We start from the raw sequence: 17,814 nt of genomic DNA, 5'->3' as shown, positions 1-17,814 counted from the left end.
GCTGTGGCTTGCACATGCGTGCAGAGTCGTCAGACCAAGGTCATTCTCTTTGGGAGAGCCAGGTGGATGTGAACTGCATGTGTGCAGCATATGCAGTGACTCAGGGAGGAGGACAGAGATCATGGAGGGGAGGAGCAGCTAAGGGGAAATGCCTCATTTGCAGGACCTCTGCAGTGGCTTTCTCAGAGGCTTTCGCTGTGCAGGCTTCATGGGCAGAGGAATACTTCTACCTGGTGCAATAGCATACAGAGATCCTCCTTCAGTGGGAAGGGTGGGTAACACTGTGACACATACGTGGGAGATCAAGGCAACCAGCCATGGTGCCTGCCATTAATACACCAAAGACAGCAGCAGGAGGGAAACGTGAAGTGTCTGTAACAGTCTTTGAGAGCATGGCAAAGACATCAGAGCATCTCCAAGAACAGAAGGTCATAAACCCCTGGCTCTTTTGCTAGTAATGGAACCACATTGTCTGTAAGGCGTTGGAAGAAACAGCCTTCATGAATTGTGAGGCTGTGTACACTAGATCACTGCAAGATGAATTAAGAGGTGTATGACAAATGTTTCCAGGCCAAAGCATTCCCCTGCTGTCTGTTCATGGCTGAAGCATATTTCCCACAACTAGCACTGAAGAACTGCAAAAAGAGCCAGGTGCCTGAGCTCATGCTCAAATTGTTCCTTCAGATGCTGCTCCTGGGTGGAAGAAACTGTCTGGAGTCATGCACCCACCCCTCTTTTCATGAAGCTGCTCAGCTGATGAACGTGTGCACACACTGCATGTCAGGAAACTGCAGTGGGAGGACCTCACGTGAGGGGTCTTCCTCACCTGTGGGTCTGGAAGAACCGGTGACGCTAAAGGTAAGGAGAGCTTGGTATTGTACAGCTGCTGCCCTGCCCACGTTTGCAGGGCTGGGGAGATGGGGCAGTACCCAGACAGAAGTGCCACAGCTGCAAACTGACCCAGAACGCTGTCCCAGAGGTTTGGGCCAGTGGGCACTGCCCCAGCTCTGCCTCTTCTAACAAACAAGACTGCTCAGCCCAGAACCTGTCCAGACCACTACCAGCCCCACGGTGAGTGTCTCCACGTACATCAATGGGGGGACTAGGAGCTTCAGTCAGGTGTGAAGGAGGGACTGGTGATACTGGGAGATGATGCCAAGGTTTGGGTGCCTGGGCTTATGGCCAGTACTGACCTGGTGTGGCTCCAACCTGAGATAAGCCTGCCAGGGCACCAGTGCAGGTGAGAGGCTGAGCTGAGGGATGTCTCACGAGGGGCTCCCTGCTCAGCTCAGGAGGGTCCTCAGCCTCAGCACTTGCTGGAATCAGGCTGCAGCAAAGCCTGTTCCAGCCCTGGTGCCTTGCTGTCCCTACCCACCATCTGTCGTCACCTTGGGCCTGCCTCATCACTGTGGACTCAACAGCAACCACTGGTGTGACTGGTTACCACCTCAGGACCTGCTCTGCTCCTCTTGCACCGTGGGACTGCGCCATCGGGTACAGCACTGCCCTGCTGTCACCTCATCCGTCCTCTCCTACTGCTCCCCTGCACCATGAGCTCCCACTGCTGGGAGGGGGATCAGGAGCAGGAAAAAGAGCAGCCTGCTCCTGCCACAGCCCCCACAGCATCCCAGGCTCCAGGAAGATGCAGTGCCTTGGATGCTCAAGTGCATAACCCAGGGGGTGGGTTATGCCATCTCAGCAGTGGCAGCTCTGCCTCCCATTCCCTTCACTCCCCATCCATTTCACGGTAGCTGCAGCAAGTCCCAGCTCTGTGCAGTTCTGTACAGAAGAAGCCAATACTACTAGAAACCATTCAAAGTACTTCCAAGCTACTACAAGTTCCTACACGTGGGCGATATTTCTCACAGCGGGCAGCTCTTTGTTGTTCCAGTAGACATGATAAAGTGTTAGGTTCACCAGGCGGTACAGCTTACCCACACAGAATCACAGAATGGCTGAGGTTGGAAGGGACCTCTGAAGATCATTTAGTCCAACCCCCTTACCGAGCAGGATCACCCAGAGCATGTTGTGCATGATGGCATCCATATGGGTTTTGAATATCTCTAGAGAAGGAGACTCCACAACCTCTCTGGGCAACCTGTCCCAGTGCTCTCTCACCCTCCCGGTAAAGAAGTGCCCCCTCATATTGAGATGGAACCTCCTGTGCTTCAGTTTGTGCCTGTTGCCTCTCGTCCTGTCACTGGGCACTACTGAAAAGAGACCGGCTCCATCCTCTCGACACCCTCCCCTCAGATATTTATATACACCTTGATGAGAGGTCTCCCCTCAGTCTTCTCTTTCCCAGGCTGAACAGGCCCAGTTCTCTCAGCCTGTCCCCATATGACATGTGCTGCAGTCCCCTAATCATCTTCGTAGCCCTCCTCTGAACTCGCTCCAGTAGTTCTATGTCCCTTTTGTAGGTAATTAGAGCATAGGTGATTGGCTCTCCATCCCCAGAGATTTTCAAGGACTGGCTACACAGAGCCATGGCTGACCTGATCTAGCATTGATGATGCTCTCACTTCAAGGTTCTGGGCTAATGACCTCCAAAGGTCCCTTCTGATCAACACATCTGCAATTCTGCAGTTCTATGTCAAGGGGCTTGAGGTTCAAGCTGGACAAGCCGTTGTGGTGAATTCTGCATTGTTTGAGAGCACAGACATCTTCTATAAAATATCTCATATCCCTTACTGAATGGGACCCTGCTGACCTCCACGTGTGAGCTGCTGGCTGAGGTTCTCTGGATTGCGCACAGTTAGATTCTTCTCCAGCAAATGGTCTTAGCATGTATGAGGCAAATAAAAAACATCCCTGTTCTTAATTAACCTTGTCTGTGTTTTGAAGCCGACTGAAGATATCAAATAGCCCAGGACCATCATTTGGAAAGAGCTAGTTGGAAATATATATGGCCATTTGTAAAAATACCTGTTTTTAAGAAGCAATCAGCAGTGGTGTTTTTGTTTTGTTTTGTTTTGTTTTGTTTTTTAATAGTGGGCATGAAGTAAATTTATATAACAAGCCAGATGTTCTGCAATGGGGCTTTTTAAAAATCATCATGTCCCAAATTTTTCCATCCTACCATCTTTCGCTCCCTTGCAAAGTAAGCAGTCACGCTATCACGTTACTGATTGGCAATGGCAGCAGCTGGCTGTAACCCAACCTTAGCAGCATGGGACACGGAAACAGATGGAGGAGCAAATGCTCTTTGTTTCCTCTCCTGCTTTCTAAAACAGATTGTGACTAAAAACACAGAGGAGAGGTTTCTGCCATCTTTCCTGCTGCTGTGGCTCCCTGGTTGCCTGCAAAGCTGTGGACTGAGCTCTGGCAGGGGTTACAGCTCCCCACAGCATGGGAGAGCTCTGCCTTTTTAGAGGGGACTGGGAAGAGGGGAAGGACATCTGAGACAATGATTACAGGCCCCTGGAGGGGATCCATAATGACGTCGAGTGAGTTAGCTGAACTGAGCTGAGGGCTCCCTGTGCATTGAGTCCTGTTCCTCCTGCCGTTCTGGGGCTTGGTTCTGGTGTCCAGCTGAGCCTGGGTAAACCACATCAGGTCATTGAACTGGTGGTGAGCAGAGGTGAGCGGTGGTTTGCCAGGCTAGGAACCTGAACTGGATGATCAGGCCACCAATGGGACAAGTACGAGGAGGAAAGCCACACAGCAGAACTGTGAGTGAGGGGAGAGAAGAGCTGGGGAGGGAGGTGGAAGTGGGAATGCCCCTTGTGAACTGTGAGATCGACCCTGCTGTCCTCGGTAGTCCTTGTCCAGAGCTAGGCAGGCATGGGAAGGGAAGTCTCAGCTCCCAAGTCACTTCCTATGAGCTGAACTCCGAAGCTGTTGGTAATGAAGGTCAGGAAGAAATCCACAGCAGAGGTGTCGCGCCTTGCTTCAAGACTCCCACGGTCTCCACCAAGGCCAGAGCACAGAGAGACCAGAGTAGGAACCTTTCTAAAAAAAGGTGTATGTCCCTGCCACCACATCAGTTACAGGTTCCCAAGGGACTTCTACTCTGTTGCTGCCCCTCACACCTCTTTGTGCCTGGTAAGAGTTCTGCTGCTTTCAGTCTGTCCCCTAAGAGTTCACCCAGCAGTCCAAGTGCACAAGCTGGGCTGTGGTGCTCTCTCCCACTCAGGAGACATCATGAACTGTAAACCGTGATGCTGTGTGCATGGCTCAGCAGCATGAGTCCCTCCACTGGCTGCCTCGGGCTGGGAGACAGCTGCTCCGGGCAGAGGACACTGACCAGAGACGAGTGGGTGAGGCTGACAGTACAAGACGGCAACGTTGGACCCAAGCAGCAATGTGAGCAGCGGTGACACAGGTGTCCCAGCACACTTTAGCTCACTGTTCCCTCTCCCACCAGGCTACACAGGCTGGTGGAGCCATCTGGGTTTGCTGTGGCTGATATTCGTGCCAGACAATGTAATGTAGGTACGTGCCAAGAACTGAGCAACTTTTTTTAGCCACAAACAGAACCTGTAATTCCTAAAGCTAATCCTGCAGTCTGATGTTTTTGTTTCTTACAAGCCTTGACAAATTAATTGAATCCCCATTTCTGTGAGAAACCTGCACAGAAAGTCCCACAGTCAGAACTCCAGAGATGAGGAAAAAGGGGATTCACAAGGTCACCAGTGCAGAGGCTCTTGCTGGCCTTGTCTCCTGGGGACATCATTCAAGCTTCAGATTTCTTGTCAGGGGAATTGCATTATAATCTGCCTACATTTTCTCAGTTTTATTCCATTATTCATGTTATTCTTCACAATCACAGACAAATTTGCTCCATTTTGTTGTTTACAGATGTCCCTCACTGATGTATCTATAGGTTGCTATTTCTTACCATATCCTTTTGGTGAAATAATACTTTTTTTTTTTTTAAATTAAAATTAAGACCTTTTGCCCTCAGATAATGTCTTGAGTTCTGCCTGCTCACTGCCTGTTTACTAACACATATTGATAACAAAATTTCCCATACTGTGTGAGAAGTGGTTTACTGCTTTTTCTTTTATCTTTTCTCATACACTTAAGGCTTTGAGGACTACAAAGGTTCTGCTGAAGTTGACGGGAATGGCAGCAAGTTCTCTGCTCTACCTTGTATCCACAAGGAGAAATTGTTTCTAAACCAGTGGTTGCCAGTGCTGCAATGCCAAACTTCCCTGTCTGCATTTGCTGCAATGACTTTGTCAGGCACGCTTAGTTCCTCTGAGTTCCCAGGTAGGAACTGCCCAGCTTTAGGCAAACAACTTTGAAAGCTGCTCCTTGCTAGTTTTCTAAACATCTTGGATATCTACGGAGCGGATCAATTCAGCAAACAAGTTTTTGTATTTTCGTTTCTCTGCTGTGCACAAAGGCTGTGTGCTGACAACTTGAACGTATGTGTTTGTGTCCGAATATCTCCATGGCTGCCCTTTGCTGTTGTCAGAGGAAACATCTGGGCTTCCTCTGAGATACTGCTCAGAGGAACACCTGATGCACACTCCGGGTAATCCCCTGTGACAGCACATCTGTAGGAGGCCATGGTCAGCCCCAGCAGGCTGCAGCAGTCCCGAAGGGCAGCCCAGAGCCCAAGCTGTCTGGCAGTTCGTGGGGATGAGACAGATGAGGGCCGAGCCCAGTGATGGAGACCAGGCTCAGACACGGCCCGGTGGTGACTGGGCACAGTGACAAGACAGAGCTGAGGTCAGGCCAGGCAGTCAGTCTGTGGAGAGACCCAGGGCTGGGCATGGACGTCGACATGGGCACAGGCTTACTCACTACAGCACAAGCTGCACATTGTCCCCAGGGGAGTGTCACTTGACAGGGGATCTCATGGGTTATGTCACAGGTTCTAAAAAAACAGATTTGCTGGAGACAACAGTGCAGTACCCCCTGGACACGTGGCACTCCCAGCTTCTCCACCAGCACCAGGGCTTGGTTTTAGGTAGCTTCTAAAATCATACCAAATGGAAGTAAATTGTTCCATGTTTGAGAAATTTAAACATTGGAAGGTACTGTGATGTCTCATTCTTCCATCTATGCTTAACCGTCAGGAGTCTGCAGATTAATGGGTGTGCAATTTCTGAGGTGCATTCAAAAGAGTTTTGCCAGCAGGTCAAGGGAGGTGATCCTCCCCCTCTACTCAGCCCTGGTGAGGCCACATGTGGAGTATTGTTCCCAGTTCTGGGCTCCCCAATACCAGAGGGACATAGAATTACTGGAGTGAGTTCAGAGGAGGGCTACGAAGATGATTAGGGGACTGCAGCACGTCATATGAGGACAGGCTGAGAGAACTGGGCCTGTTCAGCCTGGGAAAGAGAAGACTGAGGGGAGACCTCTCATCAAGGTGTATATAAATATCTGAGGGGAGGGTGTCGAGAAGATGGAGCCGGTCTCTTTTCATTTGTGCCCAGTGACAGGACAAGAGGCAAGGGGCACAAACTGAAGCACAGGAGGTTCCATCTCAATATGAGGGGTCACTTGTTTCCCGGGAGGGTGAGAGAGCACTGGGACAGGTTGCCCAGAGAGGTTGTGGAATCTCCTTCTCTGGAGATACTCAAACCCTGCCTGGATGCCATCCTGTGTAATGTGCTCTGGGTGATCCTGCTTGGTAAGGGGGTTGGACTAAGTGATCTTCAGAGGTCCCTTCCAACCCCACCCATTCTGCGATTCTGTGTTATTTCACATTCTTCTGCTCCTGCAGCAGCGCATGCTGGAGTCACACATGAACAAATTGCTACCTGGCTTCGGGGTGGAGAAGCTGGCAGTGGTGACCCTTCCATTCCCCAAGGAAGGTCCCTGACAACTGCTGCGGAAAGAGCAGTGAGCCCTTCCATTTACCATTTTGATAAGTTTTGCATGTGTAAAGAAATGCTGATTTTGTGACTAAGGGTTGAGGACAGCTAGCAAAAGCAAGGAATGAGGAGCCTACACCACTGAGCATTAGCTACAGCTGTGTTGTCCATAGTAGAAATCTGGAGAGCACCTGCACATTGACCAGGCAGCATCAAGCAGTTTGTATCCTGGCTCCATACACCACAGGGCCTCTTAGGGCAGATGGGGCACGTTCGGCAGAAGCACTGCCGCCTGGCTGTTTACCCTCCATGAGGTTGCACAAAGCAATCCACATCCTAGAACACATCCTATATGCTGAGGGCAGGCAGGGCTGTCCCTTTTAAACCTGGTACTAAATGGCCTTCAAGACCATGCTGTCTCCAGAGGTGCTGAGCAGCTCCTCGGGGTGCTCCAGCCACGTGGAGTTCTGGTGGCCCTGACATCTGCCTGGCTGTCTGGTGACAACCTGGAATTCACCCCAGGAGTCCTACCTGGTTTGTTTGGGGCCTCCTGAGTATCTCCTCCAGCTCCTCACTGTGTGGTTGCTCAGCGGACAGGCTGCCACTGTGTCAGCTGCCAGGTCTCTGGGTCCTGCACCAGTAAGAACATGTCATTGGTATGTGCCTGCAAGCTACCCGCGAATACAGGTGGGCATCCAAACTGTAGCAAGACAAGTTATGAACTCTCAGCCTGTGCTGAGAGGTTGCAGAATCTCTTCGATTGCTACTGCCATGACCAGCCTCGGGGCACTCCAGCCCTCAAGAAACGGTGCTTTGTTCTTTGACCCTGGTTCCCCACATCCATTGGGCACCTCTGGGCTGCTAGAGAGCAGTGTGACTACCACACGCAGCAGAAAAGCTGCTCCTTCGTGCATAGGGCTTTTGGAGTCTTGAAACAGCCGTAGCACTGACTGCATGGGTCTGGGACACACCCGAACAGAAGCCAAACTTCATCTTTGGCATGTGCTATATCCTCCTCATGTGCTTAGCTGAGGAAGAAGCCATATAGAGGAAACAGAGAAACTGGAAGAAAGAGGATGGATAGGCCAGCTTTTGGTATTCCTGGTTCTGCCTGCCTTTTTGCTTCTGTAGAACCTTATTTAATCTCTTGCTTATGTTGGTAAATTTGCCTGGCAATAGTTCTGGATGCCTTTAAAGGTCTTCATGAGCAGGGCAGCCAGGAATGGGCATAACTAGTGATACCACAAGAGCTCTGATGGTTATGGGCCTTGCACCAGCTGCAAAATATCCTTGACACACAGCCAAGCCCAGTGTGACTTGCAGCTGTGCAAGGACAGGGCAGGCAGTGCTGCAGCGGTAAATCCACCTTGTCATTTAATCTGACCTGTAGCACAATAGCACCGAAGCCCTTCCTGGCGATGAGGATGACTGCTTGACCACAAGGCTGCGGATGTATGGTGCTAACACAACAGGGGAGCCCACGCAGCTGCCACCAGAAGTAACACGAGCTGTTGTGACCTCCTGCAGTGCCTGTGTTCGTTTTGTCTTCTCCGCTGCACTGGGTCTGGCAGGGATGGAGTTAATTCTCTCCTAGCAGCCCATGTCATGCTGTGTTTTGGCTCTGCAACTAAAGCAGTGTTGATAACACCCTGATGTTTTAGCTATTGCTGAGCAGTGTTTGCACAGCATCAAGGCCGTTTCTGTTTCCTAGCCTGCAGACTCAGCAAGCAGGCAGGGGGTGGGCATAGAGCTGGGAGGGGACGCAGTCAGGACAGCTGACCCACACAGCCCCTGACCATGTCATGATCAGCAGCAAAGGCTGGGAGAAAGGAGGAGGAAGGGCTTTGTGGTTATAGTGTTTGTCTTCTTGAGTACCTGTTACGCGTGCTGAGATCCTGCTTCCCAGGAAGTGGCTGGATATCCACCTGCCATGGGAAGTAGTGAATGAATTCCTTATTTTGCTTTGCTCGCATGTCTAGCTTTGCTTCACTTACTAAACTGTCTTTATCTCAGCCTATGAATTTTTCTGGCTTTTGCCCTTCTGATTCCCTCTCTCATCCTACTGCGTGGGTGGGAGTGAGCAATGGGGCTTCCGCAACACCCAGGGTCAACGCACCACATCTGCTCCGTGACGCCTTTCCACATGCTGGGGGACTTGCACGATCCTGGTCCGATGATGTGAGTGAGCCAAGCGTTGCTCTAACTTGTACGGAACCAGGCACACCTTTGTGCTCATCACCCAGTTTCTGGACCTCGGTTTTGCCACCTTCCACCCTCGCCTTCTGACCGAGGCGCAGGGTTCCGGGGGCCCCGCCGGGCCGGCCGCAGCTCCACTGGCGGCCGCCAGAGGGCGGCGCGGGCTGGCGGCGGCGCAGCGCAGGGACGGGTTGCGGCGGCAGCGACAGCAGGCAGGCAGTCCCACATGGTCTAGCGGTTAGGATTCCTGGTTTTCACCCAGGCGGCCCGGGTTCGACTCCCGGTGTGGGAAGGCGCAATTGTTTTCAGTCCCTCCCTGCTGTTTTTATTTTATTTTTTTTTTAGATCTGCAGGGTCGGTCTCACCGCCCACAGCACGGGACAAAACGAACGACTTCCACTCCCACTCCGAACCCTCCGCAGGCTCTCACGGCAGCGTCGGTAGCACGCCGTTGTCCGTAGCAGTGTCACCGATGAGGAAACCCTTGGGACGGCGATGCCAGCACAGCCTGTCCTGCAACACCACGCACTGGAATGAGGGCAAGCCTCTCCTACGGGTCAAGCCCTGTCCCTTAACCAGGAACACTTCTGCTACGAAATATCTCTCTGAAAGCTTCCCCGTGGCTTTCTGTCAGCTCTGGAGGTGAACCAACATAGGGTCACAGCAACCATGCCCAGCACCCTGCAGAATTCGGCCACCACCTTGATAAAACACATTTTGATTTGGAATCTATGGGCTTAAGTTCTTAGCCCTTAATTGGTTTAAGTAGGTCTGTGCACTACAGAGAAATTAGATTTTCAGGAGACAAAGTTTAAAACTTTTGTTTCATATTCATAGGACAAAAAAAATCCACCCATTATTGCTTATCTCGTGCTGACTTCAGTAGGAAACCCATTCAATTTTATCTTTTCCACGTTGAAGAATTGGCCCAAACTTACTGCATATTATTAAACTAAGTTTAAATACAAATGAACTGTTTTGTGGGCTCCGAGACAAAACAAAACACTGTTACTGAGGCAAGCAGGTTTTATTTCTCAAGGACTTTCCAAGTTAAACCACTGAGTTCGAAGGTGCTTGCAAATTGTACCCGGCAACAGCAGGGGCTTGGGCCGAGCGCTGCCACAGCAGGCCAGGTCACTGATGACTAAAGTTGCACGTGGGTCTGTAGCAGCTAAAAGGCCCTCAGACACTGGCATCCCATAGCTTCCAGAAGCTGTTCCACCAGAAGAGCCAGCCGTGACAGGAACGCAGACCACCTCAACTTCCTGCCCCAAATGTGACCTAGTTTACTACAATAAACAACAAGCTTGAAACATCTGATCTTTAGCACTATCCCTGACCATCACTTATTTCATCAGAGACAAGAAGAAAGAACGTCAACAATGTAAGCACAGACGGTGCATCCTCCGGTGCTCCCAGGCTCCAACAACACCCACAGCTCAGGGGCTTCCTAAGCTGAGCACAGTTTACACATGTTGTGTGTTTGTCACCACAGATCAATTATTTTCACTTGTTGAAAAGGCAACAAACCTTCTTCCCCTGGCCTAACATCCTTAGCAACGTTCTCACTTATTACTGGGACTTTTAGCCTGAGGATTGACTGGGATCATAAGAAAGGTGTTAGCTTTCTTTTACAGCAATCGTAAAGTTGTTTGATGTAAGATGTGTAAGATGTGGTAGAAATTTAGACATTGATGTTAAATGGTTTACCTACACAGGATATATCGTTTCTGGCAAACACTCTTTATATTCCACGAACTGTGCAGTGCATTAAGGACTTCATGAGTCAATGCAGCTTTTGGAGATAAAAGTCTAGAACACTGCTTGTGGTTACAAGGTGCTTAAAAATGAAAAATAACACTTCCCACAGCAAATACACCCAATCTGGACAATACATCAGCGTATGGCTGCAACAATGCCAAGAAAGCCTCTGCCAACTGACAACAGATACACGTTCTGTTGATTCAGAGACTCCAAAGCGAGAGACCACCAAAGCTGCGCATTGATCACTGGTCAGTTTCTTCTCTGGTGGATGGATGACGAGACTTACCAGTGCCTTACTGCCTAATATTGTCCTCTCACAGCCCGAGGTGGCCTTACAGGTGTCCTGCTTGTTTCCCCTCTCCTGGGCCCACTTTAGTTTGGCCAGTTCCCTTCTCTTCTCCCCATCTTACAAAGTTTTCCTCTTTGGTTACTTTACCTAGAAGCCCTGTAAGAAAGCTTGTCAATAACCTGAATTCAAAAGGGACCACAAGGAACACTTTGGAATCCTTTCTAAAACCCAGTAGCTCAATAAGCATCCTCATGTAACTGGCATGAGCTGTTGTGCTTCTGCACAATTCACATGCACACACAAATGAAGTTCTCAGCCTGTGGGAGGGAAAACTACACAGGCACAGTGGCGAGACTCCTACAGTAATAAAATTTTATTTCCAAATGGTGCTGGCAAAGAGAGAGGTGACACTTGACAGAAGAAAACCCAGGAGAAGTACCAGCTGCCCCAAACATACAAAAAGACAAAGGACTGTGACAGGACCCCTCTCACAGGGAGCTTAGTACTAGACCTCCCAGGAGCACCCTACAGGATTAAGGGCATGGGTGCTCCTGAACCACAGCCCCAAAAAGAATCTGGGACTCCAAGCCCACGGTAACCAGTACACGGCTTGCACACGTACTGATGAATAAAGACGGTTACATTTAACTCAAGAGGCACCTGGTACCCTCCCGACCCACCAGGTACTGCTCGGCTGCAGGGTGCCAGCGAGCCTACCCCGCTTAAAAAAAAAAAAAAAAAAAAAAAGGCGCTATGAAAATTGCAAGGGCTGCCAACAGCACCAACTCCAACCCTTCCAGGGCTCGGAGACCCGGCGGGGACCGCAGGGTGCCGCCCGCAGGCGCTGAGGGCGAGGGGTAAAATGGCGGCGCGGGGCTCAGCGCCCGCGGGCCACCCCAGACCTCCCGGGGGGGGCGCGGAGCTCTCGCGAGAGCCAGGGTGAGGAAAGGGACGAGCGAACCCCCCCCAAGCCCAGGCCTCGCGAGCGGTCGAGTGACGTCTTCAGTCTGCGCTGTCTCGCGAGACGCAGCGGGCGCGGGGCCCGGCCCGGCCCCTGGGTCTCGCGAGAGCCCCTGCGCCGGGCGCTGGGCGCCCCCGTGCCGCTCGCGGAGCCTACGAGCAGCGAGACGCGGCGGGCGCCATTTCAGGGAGCAGCCGCCGCGGCCGGAGCCGGGGCCCAGCCCGGGTCTGGGAACTGCCCGCCACGGTCGTGCCGCCCCTCGCCGCCTGCCGCCCCGCGGCTGGCTGAGCGGCGCCGTCCGCCTGATCCCCGGCTGCTCGGAGAGGGTTCCCGATCGCTCGGGCCCATCCCCCACCGTAAACGCAGCCAGCGCCGGAACCGGGAGCCGCCGCCGCCGGGCCCCGGACGCCCGAACGAGGACCGCATCTGCCCGCGGCGCAGGTAACTGCCGGGCCGGGGCCGGGCCTTGGCGCCGGAAGAGCCGCGGCCTAGCCGGGGGGGGGGTCGTTGCGGCCCGGGCCCGCGGGCGGCCGGGAGGCCCGGGCCTCTCCCGCCGCCGTGGGCGCCTCGCCCCGGCCGGGCGGCCCCGCGCCCCGCCGCCGGGGACTGCCGCCGCGGCCCCTGTCCGTGCCCGCCCTGCGCCCTCACGGAGCCGGAGCGGAGCGGGCGGCGCCCGGCCTGCCCCCGCCCCGAGCCCCGCGGCCTGGTCGTGCGGGGTTTGGCTGTTCCTACGGCCACGTAGCGGGCGGATCCGGCTGGCCCCGCCGCCGCCTTGTCCCTCCCCGAGTCCCCCCACGATGGCGCTGTGCGGAGTGACCGGCCCCGGCCCGCGCGGGGCTCCGGCCCTGCCGTCGCTGGAGCCGGCGGCGGGGAGGAGCGGAGCGGGCCCGGGGCTCCTCAGGCGCGGGGAGCGGCGCGGGGCCGCGGACAGGAGCGAACGGCCGGGGGCGGCAGGGTCCGGGTGGCGCCGGTCGAGGCTTGGGCTGGGCGGCAGGGGAGCAAAGGTCTCCGGCCGGTGTCCCGCACGGAGGAGTCGTCACAGTGGGGCAGGCGTAGCTGAGAACCCGAACTTGGTTTCGTTCGGGTTTGGTGCCACAGGAAGCAGGGGGAGAATTCCGGGGTGGGAACGTGTTGAGTAGAGGGGCGTGTGTAGCAGAAAGCTGTGCTGTCAGCCGTACAGCTGAAGTTCTTTGTAACCTTTCCTGATCTTTTCCAGAAGGCTCTTTGTAAAACAAGAGTAGAGTTGTCATTTTAGCTGCGTTGATCCGTAACAAGAGCTTCAAATAGGATGTAATCGCAATGTGAAATACTGACGAGATTAGTAGCAGTAAATTCCATGTCTGTTTAGGCTTTCTGTTAACCCAGAAAGATTCAGGTATAATTCATTCCTTGTTTGCTGGTTTCTTTTCTGCAGAGACATCAAGCGTATAAAGGTGTGTTGTTTTTGTTTTGGAGGAAGAGGAAAGGCTTTTTAAGAACTATTTTGAGCTCCTTCAGTGTTTAATGACAGATATTTGGAAATTATTATTTTTTTATTCATTTAAAATGCATGGACTCTTATTTGTGAGTTTTAATAGAAAACTGTGCACATCGTGATTTTTAGCTAGAATTACAGAGTCGATAGGTCTGTTACATAAACAGAGCTGATGCACTGATGAAAGTTTAGTGTAATACCAACAAAAAGTGTTTTGCATTGAGTACAGAGTATATAGATTGTGTGGGGTGAGAGCAAAGGTCTACCTAATCTGGTATCTTGTCTGTGATAGGGGCTAACAGCAAGTGGCCAAGAAAGAAAGAAGCACAGGACAATCAGAGAGAGAAGTAACACTTAGTCATCAGCTAGTTGTGTCAAGGTCACAAGGAGGGTCTTTGTTTAATGAAAGGCCTTTTCTGTAAACTTCTGTGTATGTTTTTTGTCTGTTTTGTTTTGTTTTGAAGGCTGCATGTGTTTTTTTCTTTGTTTGCAACTACAGCACTCTGGGACAGTGAGTTCCATGGCTGAATTCCTTGTGAATGAGGACCTTTGTTTTGAACCCACCCAAACGATAGTTCACTCTTATTTGGGTGAACGCAGTAATAGTCATTCCTGATTCACTTTTTTGTGCTGTTCATGATTTGGCTCTCCCTATTTTGTCCCCCACGCTCCCCCTGGTCATTCCCCTTCAGGATGAGGAATTACATCCCAGGTACAGCTGGATATGCTAGCTCAACTGCACGTATGGAAAAGTAGTTATGGGTGGGAGTGGCCATTGGTGAAGATTGTGTGTTGTAGAAACCAGGGTTTGGCCTGGTGCTCTTTGGTGCTCCTAAATCATACTGATGTACTTGTTCATACCAAATATTGGCAGAGTAGTAGTGAATTTATCCATGTGTGTATATCTATAGGATTTGAAAAGCTACGTGTAAATACACTGGTAAAAAGTGATACAGAGCTGTTAAATGTAAATGAAGGATAGCCGTACTTGTAAGTGGTGGCACTATAGCCCAAGAGGTAATAACGTGAAAATGAGGTTAGTGTGCCTTATTAGTTAAGCAACTGAGTATGAACTTCAGTGCTCTGATATTGCTAAAGGATTGTGTTTTATTCTTTGATGTACTAATGAGGGAGAGTAACTTGATCCTTAAATGTAGTACAGCTCTGGTATAACAATCTCAGTTCTGAGGTTATGGGTGAACAGTTTAAAGTATCTTGGAAATTTGGAGCCATTTCATTATATTGGGCAAGTGTCTTGCAAGCACGGTTCTTACAGCAGTACGTGTAACCAAGGTGCAGGAATTAACCCAGTTTGGGGGAAAAAAAAATACGGCACACATGGAAGAAAATCCTCAATCTTGGGTTGTCTGACTCAGATTTGGAGGCCTGGCCTTATTTAGTTTTAGAAAGGAAAAGATTGAAGCTGTCCTAGTAGGAGGTGAGAGGATGTTGAGTCTCTACTTCTCTACAGAGATCTCTGGGAGGCTCTTAATAGTGTACCTGCATAGGGAAAGAGAATCAAATGTCAATGGGATTCAGAGTGTAATAAACACAAAATGATATTAGGAAGTTGAAAAGTAGTCTGAGGTGACAGGTATTACAGGGCGTGGTGTTTTTTTTAAACATGGAATTCCAGACTGGATGGATCTCGCGTATGCTTTTGTTAATGCTTGAATCACAGGTTTCTTCTGTGGCCTGCACTGTGCAGGAGGTCAGATTTCTTAAAGGAAATCTAAGTCTTCAGACTAGTAAGTGTGATGGTAGCAAGTGCAAGGAAACTGCAAACAGGTTTGCCTGAACACTTGTTCTTTACGTGTCTCTCTTGGGTAGTCCTTTGGTCAGGCTCTAGCATGTCTTAAAATGGCCACTAGACCCATGTTTCTGCATGGTAAATTATCCTTGCTCTTTGTTTTGGAAGAAACAGGTGGAATACCTCAGGGGTTTCTACTTGCTAATTGTGTTTGATAGCATTTTCGTTGTTCACAGCTGTAATTGGTTGGTGCTTTGTGTCACATTCTTTAACATCTCACTGGGCGAGCTTCATTCCAGTTCCTGTTGGAAATGTCTTCTGAGACAATGCTGCGTGAATTTGTGCTGATGCAATGATGGCCTGTTAAGCAGAGGCTTTTGGAATATAAAGCACAAAGGTGTTTACCCTCTTAGCTGGATTTTACTTTTTCTTTCAGGTGTCCTGAAAAATGGCTGATGATATTGATATTGAAGCAATGCTTGAAGCTCCGTACAAGAAGGTGAGAAAAATGTGCCGGTGAGGTCCTGCTTACCTTAATTTAGCATTATACATGAAACTACTGCTGAACTGTAAACTAACATCCCTGGAGCCCTCATGATTTATCTTACTGGAGATGCATTACATGTAACTTGCAAGTAAATATATGCTGTTAATGTAATTATATTGTGCAGTAGTTTCACTTCAGCGTGATGAATAAATGCCCATCTATCTCTCTTTGTAGACTTGCCTAACGATATCTCACCTCTACTCCCATGAATTCACCTTTGATTCCAGTGTGAACTGTCAATCATAAGGTAGTAATTGAGTGACGTATCGCTGTACCGTGGTCCCCTAGGTTTAAAAACAAAACAAAAACCAACCAACCAAACAAAAAACAACCCAAAACCAAAAAACCCAAACAAACCAAAAAAAAACACCAAGAAATCAAAAACCTCTCCTAAAATTGCCAGGTCCAGTTTGGTATAGCAACAAGGTGAATGCAGTGGTTTGGGAAAACAGCAGGGTTCCAAGAATAACCTTTTCACCAGTCCCATGGCAAGTAAATATTTGAACGGTCTGCTCAGTGCAAGAAGAGTGAGACTTGCTCTTAATGCAGAAGACTGGTGATGGTTAATCTTTTAACAGAGCAGGTGGAAATCAATTGCTGAGTGGACGAATTTACCTAAATTCTTGGATCCCTGAATAGAACATTCTTAGCAAGTAAAAGACAGTATCACAGTCTGCGGTGTCATTTAAAAAAAAAAAAAGCTCTTGTATTCTTCTGTCCTAGTTGTTCAATTAGGAAATGTCAATTTTGATGCAAATTTTTTTATTGATTAGTGTAGTGGCGTCTCTTACCCAAACCAGCAGTGAATGAATACTGTCTTTTTTGTTTTTCACCAAATGGTAGTAAAGTGTTAACATCATGCATGCTTTAGCACTGGTTTCACAAGTAATGTATATAAAGTTTAAGTCATTTAGTAATTGTTCTTCTGATGTAATCATTGTGATTAAATTGTAAAGCAAGTATATAAACTATATAGCAGCTATTGTTAGCCTATTCTGCAGTGTTTCTTACAACCATCTCATGAATTTTGGATGAGCATTTGTAAGTTTTAAATGGTATATTTAGTTTATGTAATATTTAGTAGTCACATAAAATCTTGAAGAGTAATTTGTAAATTGTTATGTTGAAATTCTTGTGTCCTGGTTTAACATGGATATTTTCCATGTAAACAGGTATGGAAATAGGGAATGTTTAGGCTGGACTGGTGGATTATTGATGACTTTCTTGGGAGTCGACGTTACTAAAGCAGTGTGAATCCCTGTTTGCTTCAGGGCGAGATGTGTGACAGAGGTGGCATCAAGCTCTTACAACCCTTCAACGAAAATGAGTGAAGATCTCGGGAATGGCATCGGTCACAGGAAATCGATAGTGGCTGGCTGCTAGCATAGCCACTGGGGCTTAGGCAGAGATATAGCCTTGGTGCTGATCTGAGGGGCACGCAAACCTTAAACTTCCTCTTACATTTTATAGAAATAACTTTTAACCACTTGAGTGCTGAATTCTACAGGATAACTTAGTCTCTAAACCATGTAAGGAAGTATCTACAATTTAATATACACTTTTAAATGATGTAAGTTTTGCATTTTATAATTGTATGACTTAAAATTAAGCAGCAAAGTGGTTAAACATGGCTACCTAAATTATCTAAATCTTTCCACATTAAACTGTAAACAAGTAATTTAGTATTAAAATTTTTGTTTTGTATTTTCTTATTCCTATTCCCATTACCCTTTGACCACTTGAAATGTTTCCGCTTCGTCCTCACGATGTTCTTCTATCAACCCTGCTTAGGATGAGAACAAATTGAGCAGTGCCAATGGCCACGAAGAACGAAGCAAGAAGTAAGTATTTTCCCATACTTTGCTTTTGGGGGAGGGAGCTGTTTTTTCTAAAAAAAAAAAAACCAAACTTTTGAATGCATGTCATTAATATCCAAGGAAATAAATTGGAATAACTTGATATTTGCGTTTACTGCAGTTGCAGAAATTATGAAATTTTCTTCTTTTACAAATATAGTTACACCCTTGTCACTGATGTCATCAAATCTGTGGAAACACTTATTG

At 49.2% G+C, this 17,814-nt stretch overlaps 1 protein-coding gene and 1 non-coding gene across 8 annotated transcripts in view; both read left to right on the top strand.

Annotated features, from left to right (window-relative positions):
• The first annotated feature begins 9,186 nt into the window (after positions 1-9,186).
• Positions 9,187-9,258, top strand: TRNAE-UUC (transfer RNA glutamic acid (anticodon UUC)). Its single transcript has one exon. It is a non-coding gene; the product is annotated as a tRNA-Glu (tRNA).
• Positions 9,259-12,106: 2,848 nt separating this feature from the next.
• Positions 12,107-17,814, top strand: part of RBM39 (RNA binding motif protein 39) — a 32,902-nt gene continuing 27,194 nt past the window's right edge. For 2 of the 7 annotated variants that reach the window (XR_007158505.2, XM_048048896.2), the window contains exons 1-3: positions 12,108-12,421; positions 15,641-15,703; positions 17,543-17,592. Coding sequence is in view for 5 of the 7 variants with exons in the window: in XM_048048896.2 (XP_047904853.1) it covers positions 15,653-15,703; positions 17,543-17,592 (101 nt within the window). In the remaining 2 variants the exon portion in view is untranslated. Of the gene's footprint in view, positions 12,422-15,636; positions 15,704-15,925; positions 15,999-17,542; positions 17,597-17,814 lie in introns of those variants that run through there. The other 5 variants (XR_007158504.2, XM_048048895.2, XM_048048894.2 and 2 more) reach the window with 5 other exon arrangements.

This window comes from Anser cygnoides, chromosome 16 (assembly GCF_040182565.1).
Source record: "Anser cygnoides isolate HZ-2024a breed goose chromosome 16, Taihu_goose_T2T_genome, whole genome shotgun sequence".
NCBI lineage: Eukaryota > Metazoa > Chordata > Aves > Anseriformes > Anatidae > Anser > Anser cygnoides.
This window is presented reverse-complemented; position numbering and strand designations above follow the sequence as displayed.